This window comes from Pterocles gutturalis, unplaced genomic scaffold, assembly GCF_000699245.1.
Source record: "Pterocles gutturalis isolate BGI_N339 unplaced genomic scaffold, ASM69924v1 scaffold35895, whole genome shotgun sequence".
Lineage (NCBI taxonomy): Eukaryota > Metazoa > Chordata > Aves > Pterocliformes > Pteroclidae > Pterocles > Pterocles gutturalis.
In genome coordinates this window covers 58,795-67,397 of record NW_010147089.1, presented here as the reverse complement: position 1 = coordinate 67,397, position 8,603 = coordinate 58,795, and the positions used below count along the sequence as shown (strand labels likewise).

General features: G+C 40.3%; 1 protein-coding gene across 1 annotated transcript in view; it reads left to right on the top strand.

Moving 5' to 3' along the window:
- Positions 1 to 129: 129 nt before the first annotated feature.
- SVEP1 (sushi, von Willebrand factor type A, EGF and pentraxin domain containing 1) overlaps positions 130 to 8,603 on the top strand; it is a gene marked incomplete at its 5' end in the record, with an annotated part of 50,633 nt that continues 42,159 nt past the window's right edge. Inside the window, 5 exons of the mRNA XM_010085950.1 lie at positions 130 to 287; positions 1,432 to 1,633; positions 2,161 to 2,336; positions 3,654 to 3,778; positions 8,259 to 8,382. Of these exons, the coding sequence (XP_010084252.1) occupies positions 130 to 287; positions 1,432 to 1,633; positions 2,161 to 2,336; positions 3,654 to 3,778; positions 8,259 to 8,382 (785 nt within the window). The remainder of the gene's footprint in view (positions 288 to 1,431; positions 1,634 to 2,160; positions 2,337 to 3,653; positions 3,779 to 8,258; positions 8,383 to 8,603) is intronic.

Genomic DNA, 8,603 nt, shown 5'->3' with positions numbered 1-8,603 from the left:
TGTGATTCTGTGATTCTGTGACTTTTTTTCCAGTATATGCCGTTCCCATTGGTCGACTTGGCCTAATAGCCAGGATTCTTTGTCATGACAGCAGCCACCTTTGAAGTGTGCTTCTGTTTTATTCTGCAGGTGTCTGTGTGTGACAGGGTACACAGGACTGAACTGTGAAATGAACATCAATGACTGTGACTCCAGTCCTTGCTTAAACCAAGCCACCTGTGTGGATGCCTTGAACTCGTACATTTGTAAATGTCCCCCTGGCTTTACAGGCAGCAGGTGTGAAACAGGTACACATAAACAATTGTCAGAAAAAGGTGGCTTGACTAAGTCTCTGGGCAAGATTTTCACTGGGTGGGCTTATTTTATATAGCTTCCCCAAAAGGCAGCTAGGGTGCTGGGACTGAGAGGTTGAGTGGAGCCTGTGTGACTGCAGTGTTAATAAGTGTAATTGCAGATAAGTAACAGCATGTATACCATGTCACATTTGTATTAATTTCTCTTTTCTAAGGCACAGTTCTATGTTTGTAATACCTAGTAGTTCTATCGAGTTTAAGTTGTATTTGCTCTGTGAATCTGAGTTAATTAGCTCCTTCTGTTTCTTGTATTTCGTATAGGGCTTTGCATCACAGAGATAGAGATTAGTATGTGGTAGTCACAGCTTTAGAAGTCCTAAAGGCATCAGGTTCTCTACAGTCAGACAAAATGGGTCACACCTAGTGCAACTTCTTGGATGATGCTGGGGTTAGGCCACACAACCACGAGGCTCAAATCCATTTTAGCCACTCCTTGAAAATTATAAAGTCTTATACTAGTAGCTGGTGAATGTTTAGCTGAAGAACCTCCATTGATTTTACAGAGACGCTACAGGACATATAGGTCATTTAGACCTGCCATCCTATGTCAGAGTTAAACACCCAGCTTTCAGGAGAGCTCTGTGTGGTACATGTAGTATCCTGGTAAAGCATGTCACTCTGTATTGAAGAGCAGCACGGAAGTGCTGTTCCATACCAGTGCAGTGTATTTCAGTAAGTCCAGACAGAAAAAAATACCTCTTTTTTTTTTATTAATCTTGACTCTTGTGAATAAAGTGGAACCAGCTGATCACACCTCTTTGGGTTGTTGGATGGCAGATGGATATATCATTTCATTGATATAGGACTGAAAAGCAAGGTTAATATTCATTGTTTGTTAGATAATCAGCTTTTTATCCAGTCATTTTTCTTCAGACCTGTGTGTTTTCTAGCTTTGGAAAGCTCTGTATCCTGGCTGATATTAGACTGCTATACATTCTTTCTACCTCTGATCAATTTAAAGTGAATAATTTTTGTAGATGGGTTGCATTCCATTTTATTGCATTTGCTTAGATTCCATTTGATTGTCTTTCTGGGTTTTCAGAAATGTAGCTCTGAAAACTCTTTGTCTTTGTTGCAGAACAGTCCTCTGGTTTCAATCTTGATTTTGAAGTCTCTGGTATCTATGGATACGTCATGCTTGATGGTATCTTCCCATCACTTGGTGACATCACCTGTGCATTCTGGATGAAATCCACTGACACTACAAACTATGGGACTCCTATTTCTTATGCGGTGGAGAATGGAAGTGATAATGCTTTTCTTCTGACTGATTACAATGGGTAAATCACAGTTCTGCCTTTCTGTAGCCTACAGATGTCTTGAATTAATAAAGAAAGTGTAGATCAGAAGTATGAATATCAGCTTTTTTGGGGGGGGTAGAAAAATCTGCATCCAAACTCTATAGTTGGAGTTAGCTCTTTGTTTTGTTTTTCTCCTTGCTTGGTTTCCTTCACTTTCTGCCAAATAGAAGAGTAATGGCAAGAAAGCAGTGAAGTTTAAAAAGCAGCTTATTTTTGTCTGAACATATTTAAATGATGCATTGAGACAATGATTGGGTAAAATGGAGCTCAGCACTTAGAGTACATGTAGTGTGGGGGCAAGTTTAAGAATCCAATATGCAGCCATGACTTGAGTCTTCGTGTTTTGGTACAAAAGTACATCACTGATTTCACTATGCTTTGCAGATGATATCCATAACTTTCAAGTTCTTTGAGATATCTTGTATGGTGATCTTTCAAGGTAAATTTCTTGTATGATGTAAACATGGTTACCTCATTTGGTATGCCTTCATCTTCCTTCCATGCAGCTGGGTTCTTTATGTAAATGGGAAAGAGAGGATTACAGACTGTCCTTCAGTGAACGATGGTAACTGGCATCATATTGCGGTCACGTGGACATGCACAGATGGGGCATGGAAAGTGTACATCGATGGAAAACTGTCTGATGGAGGCAGTGGGCTCTCTGTTGGCTCAAAGATCCCTGGTATGCTTTATTTATGTTACACCAGATCTGTTGTGTTCATTCTGCTCTTATTGCAGAATTTGCTATGCCTGCAAGCAAATGTTTATTTTGGTGGTTTTAGTATGTTTTCACATTTTCAACATTTACGCAGAGCTCATGTTTGCTGTTCTTGTTCACGAGGACAGTTCCCTCAGTCTTGCTGAAGACAAAGTGCACATTTCTAGGGTAGGTAAGTTGTTTTAGGGGTGTTTAATCGAAAAAGGAGACTCTGCTGAGGTGATTTTGGAATGGCTTTGTGAGAATAGGCTTCTCACATAATAAACTTAAGTTGAACAGGCATTTCCCTTACAAATCTGTACTCAGAGACGATGGAATTAGCCATCTCCCATTACTTTCAGACATATTTTTAAAGTTATGTTTGCATTTTTTCCTGACAAGGTGGGTTTTGCTATTTCATTGTTTCCTGTGATCAGCAGTCTTTCTAGTAGTATCAGAAGATATGAAAAGGAATACCTTCAGCATTGAAGAGCTATGAAAGGCCTGATGTTGCTCCAAAGAGATTTCGTTTTGATAGTGTTTTCCTACTACCACCATCCAAATTGACATAGAGTTTCAAAAAACTATCGGTATTTTTTTAAAAAATGAAGCATTTTAGTTTGTGTATCTTATGCTTGTCCCTGGTTTTCACAATTACATTGGAGTTATCGCCAGAGACAATACCTAAGGAAGTGTGCAGTCTCCATTACTTTTTGCCCTTGTCCACACACCATGTGGCATCCAGAATGCATGTCCACATCATCTGTTCTCTTGGTTGAGGAGAGGAATTTTAACTGGTATGGAATGTCAGAACATTGTCTGTCTAATCACCAATGTGCTTCTGAGAGTTTGGTGTCAAATTTGCTTTATCTAACCTTCTAAGCTTTTGTTTAAAGCAGGAAGCACAAGCTAGCACTGTAAAATATGCCCTACTGACCCAAAACTGCATTTTCCATTAGTCTGTAATATGCTTCAAATACTGATCTAGAAGTGGTGTCTTAGAGCCAATATTGTTCCTGAAGCAGACATGTAAAGTTTCTGCTCTCATCAGCATGAGTGTAACATTAACATGTATTTGAGAGTCACTTCCAAATTATTATGGTCGCTTACCTCATTCTAGCATAAGGCTTCCCAGAGGTTTGCCAAGAGAATTTGCTGAAGATGGCTGGTCTCCTGCACTACAAAATCTTAGTAACATAGAGTAGCAAAAGTTTTGGTTTGCTTAGTTTTTAATCTTCGTGTTGGGGATCCCTCCTGTAAGGCTTTGTTTCCTGTCCCTGTTCTAATTCTCTCTGAGATTAGGTGGTGGTGCACTTGTACTGGGTCAAGAGCAAGATCAGAAAGGAGAAGGATTCAACCCAGCTGAATCTTTTGTGGGCTCCATCAGCCAGCTCAACATTTGGGATCATGTGCTGTCTCCACAGCAGGTAAGTCCTTACTGCAGAGTTTGAGCACAGGGCTCTGAGGGTAGGATGAACATTTGAAAAGGCATTCCAAGTTAGCATACTGGATAAACTTCTCTTCCCACAGAAGTCAGTGGGGACCAGATAAAGCTCTTGCTTAGGGTAGTAAGCTTAGCATAGTAAGTACAGTAGATTTAAGCAAAACTAGGTGTGTTAAAATCAACACTGAAGGTACCTTCTATTTTGGCTCAGCCTTTTTGTGCTGTGTAGCTTTGAAAGAGAAATTAAGGCATGAAGAAAAGCTAGCAGCCCTGTCAGAAGAGGGAGAAAACCCAATGAAACAAGCTCAGGCCTTGTTTTACAGGTTACAGTTCCCTCATTCTTGTTTGAAGGCACCGGTGAAACTTCAGAGGGGAGGCATTGGAATTTCTGTCAATGTATTAGACACTATGAAAAATCTGACCTATATAGTCCCAGGAAAAGTCTGAATGGGCAGCATAACTGAGTATTAGGCTACTTTTATTCAGGTATTCAAAAATAAAGGTTTGCCACTAAACTTTTACGGAGTTAGAAAATTAGTGTAGATCAAAAGAAGTCTCCAAGGACAGTGATCCCTCAGCTTCTCTGGGAGACAAGCTTCAGTGCCCAGTTAGAGTGAAATTTTTTTTCTTTATATCTAGTGGGGACCTCGCACTTCAGTTTATGACTACTGTTTCTGTCTCCCACTATGAACAGCTGTGAAGAGCCTGACTCTGTATACTTGATTACATCCCCATAGCTCCAGGGCTGCTGTTAGTTGTGCCTGAAGCTATCTCTGCTCCAGGCTGAGCCAGCCTTGGTCCCACAGCCTCCTCTCACAGAGCAAATGCTCTAGCCCATCTCCTTTTTGATGCCCTTCCTGAACTTGCTCCAGCTTGTCAATGTCTTTCTTATACTGAGAAGCCCAAAGTGGAATGCAGTGCTCTAGATGTGGTCTAATAAGCACTGAGAAGAGGGAATAATCCCTTCCGTGGTTTTGTAATTGTGACCCTATTAACACAGCCAAGGATGCTGTTGGTCCTCATTACTGCCAGGGCACACAGCTGGACAATACTCAGCTCACTGCCTGCCAGAGCCCCTAGGTCCTTTTCTAGAGAGCTGCTCCCTTTACAGGCTTTCCCCAGCCTGTATCATTCAGAGGTTTTTCCTTACCACTTGTTGTTGTTGAATTTCATGAGGTCCATGTTGGCCCATTCCCCCAGCCTGTTGAAGTCCCTGTGGATGCAGCTCTGTCCTTGAGCATACTGACAGGGCCTCCCAGTTTGATATTATCTGCAAACCTGATGACAGTGTACTCCATCACCACTTCTTGGTCATTAGCATTTCAATCCTGAAGGTCCTGAAGGTCAGAAATTATGAAACTGTTGGTAACACCTGAACAGCAAGAGCTGATGTTCAAAGTTAGAGGCATTTCTTGGGGGAGGAGTCTTTTTATTAAAAGGTTTTGCTCGTCTCCTGGTGTTTTTTTAAGGTTTTATCACTATTTGGTGGATTATCACCATTTGTTATCCGTTGAGCCAAGTAAGAAATAATAAAATGAACAGAAAATAGAAGTAAAGCAGAATCTTGCTTCCAGCATCCAGATAGATGCCCCCTCTGCTTCTTTCTCCTTTTCTTTGCTACTTGGGTGTTCTGTTAGGTTCAGAACTGTCCAGCGATCTGCTACTGTTCTTGGCTTTTGGGGTCATTAAATGTTTGCAGTGCCAAGTCAAATCCTCAGATTTTTGTTCATTAGCAGTTTTTAAGCTGATAAGTGTACATGTGATTTTACAGCACACACTGGTGAAGAGGTTAAGTTCAATTTTCTGAGTCTTTCTCAGTAGTCACCTGTCTTTAATGACAGGCTTGATTAAAATCCCATTTGCTTCAAATGTAATACAGTTAGGACAAGGAAGAAAATCCTGCCTTTCGTTTATGGTATTCATATTACTCATCTGAAAAGACAGATGTGAGACCAGACAGGTTGCTGAGTCAAGTAAGCTACCTATAAAATTTTTACCTCATTCATTTCAGAGCTTGCGATAGTAAATCACTATAGTTATGTGTTATTATCAGGTTTTTTGTGTCCAGCTGGAACTGTTCAGTAAGTCTTACCTTCCTATTCTCAGTCATAAAGGAAAGTAGGGTGACAGAATATGTTGCCCAGTGAATAACATAAAGGTGAAATTCACTCTTTAAGATTTTTCATTGGGTACTTCAATTGCTTGTCTACTTCCACATTAATTTTGTATAGGTAAACCAACAGTCTGGTTGTTTTGTTGTTGAGTAGACAGCAGTAGAAATATGGGTTGTCTGCATGGGACTGTGAGGTCCTTTCTGGCCCTCCATTCTCCATTGGGTTGGAGGGGCTGATTCCCACACCTGTCTTTCCCACAATGGAAATTTTCTTTGCAGTTTGTTTGCAGCACTTAGGCTAAGCAAATTCCATCAGCACATACTGTTGAAGTGAGATCTTTGAAATGCCCTCAGAATAAACAGAGCAGGTTGCTCTCTTCTTCAGCTAAGCTGACTTTGTAAGACTCTGGTACACCTCACTTGAGTTTAGGGTAGGGGAATGTGAGAATGATTCAGTCTGAGGTTCATGGTGTACCATCCTTTCTCACAAAGACTGAGAGTATAGCACATTGTTCTTGGTAGTTGATTTCATCCACTGGAGACTTGACGGAAGTCAGTCACCCTTCTGAGAAAGGCAGTTTCCCAACTGTTCAGCATGATCTGGGCACACCTGTGCTTTCTAACCAGCTAGCTGTGCCCTGAAGCCATGCTGCATGTATTGTATGGGTAGGCTGGCTGTGCTGAGATGTACACAGGCCCACTGTTATTCTTATTTTGAATGAAACCTTCCTTTCTTCCTGCCAGGGAATTACTAGAATGATCCTCCAGCACAGAAGAGACAAAGAGTAGGAAGCAGTCTCAGTAGCTTAATTACTAACATGTGCTCTTAATTGAATAATCATCTTTTCTCCGTAGACCACTTCTGTCTCCAGTATCTTCAAAGAAGATGAAATCTTTAATTATCGCTTTACTACACATTTATCCTCCTCAGGGCACATGTTTTTTCAGACATTCCGTGGCTGAGATATGATTGCATCTGCCCTGATAGGGCGAAATGTAGTGGGGCCAGTTACACACCTTGGTCACAGTTACCTTCTAAGACTATATTTCCTTTGTCTTCGTGGAGTTATAGTGAACAAAGGCAGTGGAGAGTGGATCCAAAGCCCTGGTCTTTCCTTTGCAGTTTTAAAACACTTTCATGTAGCAGAAATCTCACTGAGCATCCAGTGGATCTAGATGGCCGCCTTTTTACAAACGTTGGTGTTGGGACATCTGAGCTCCTTCCAGAGGACCGCTGTGGAATATCTATGTGACAACTCACCATTAAGACTCTCTCTGTGTATTCTTACTATTGCATATAATTTACACTGGTGTCTGAATACCTTAGGAGTGCTGTGCCATCTGGGGTTGTAGTCACCAGGTTCCTTCTATTTGTGACCAGATAGAAATATAATAATGTTACTAGGTTTAATAGATTCTTAGAGTTACAGTGAAGAAGTCGATATGTTTTTACTGTATTGAAATAATTTTTTTACATTAAAACACAATACTGAAACAGCTTAAGGATCCCATTGGCATTTCAGTTTCTTGTTGTAAGAAGGCAAAAGAAACCTCTAGTGGTGCCATTAAAGGAGTTACGTTTTAAATTGAAAACTTTTCTGTCAAAGATGTTTGACCAGATCTGCTCTAGAGACGTCCATGTTCTGTTGATCTAGAAATGTGTTACTTTCTTTCTTCTATCCTTGGTTTGCCTATAGAATTCTGGTTTCGGTACATGGTTAGTTATAGCCCTGTCCTGCTTTGGTTGAAGTCAATATCAATACTGCTGTTCGTATTGGTGTGGGTCAGCCTTGCCTGCAGTGTTTTCAAGAGATGCAAAATAGCCTAGTGCATTGAATTCACAGAACTCTTGTCCTAGAAACAACACATTGTTTTTTAAACTGCTCCTTTTTGTGTTTCTGTTCCTTAAATGAGGTGCAGTGCTATCAGAGTTTGAGGAATGCAGATCTTCAAAATTAAGTTCCTTTTGGCTCCTATTTGATGTTTTTATGCAAATACATCAGGTTTTCTCTTCATGTTGCATTCTCCTATCTGCCTTATTCTGTGATGTAGATACATTTTTCTTTCATGGTAATAAATGCAATTGTGTTTCAAGAATTGTGTTTCATACTTTGCTTGTATGACAGGTACTTCAGATATTGCATCAATACCTGCCTGTCCATAGCTAGCTGTCTTATAAGAACAGAATAACAAGTAGTTCATCCAGAAGTCTCTCGTACTGGAGAGGATGAACATCACTTATTCTGTTATTTGTCCTAGTGTTGTATGCAGACATGGAAGGAATACTTTTTTACATTCATTTCCTACATGGTCCTTAAACAGCACCTAATCAACTGTTTTAAATCCGTAGGTAAAATCTCTGGCTACATCCTGTCCAGAAGAACTCCAAAAAGGAAATGTACTAGCCTGGCCAGATTTCCTGCCAGGAGTTGTTGGAAGAGTGAAGATAGATTACAAGAGTATATTTTGTGCTGGTTAGAACTTTATTTCCTAGAACCCTTTTTTTCTGAACAATATTATAAGACTCTTTTATGAGGTCAAATATGCTAGCTTGCAGCCTTTGCCCTACTAACCTTGAATAAATTATTTTGATAATTTGACAGTTAGAACATTCAGTCCTTCATTCCTCAAATTCCAGGGTTTTGTAATAAAGTTCATTGGAATCTCTGACAGAGATTTATTGCTTCCTGAAGTG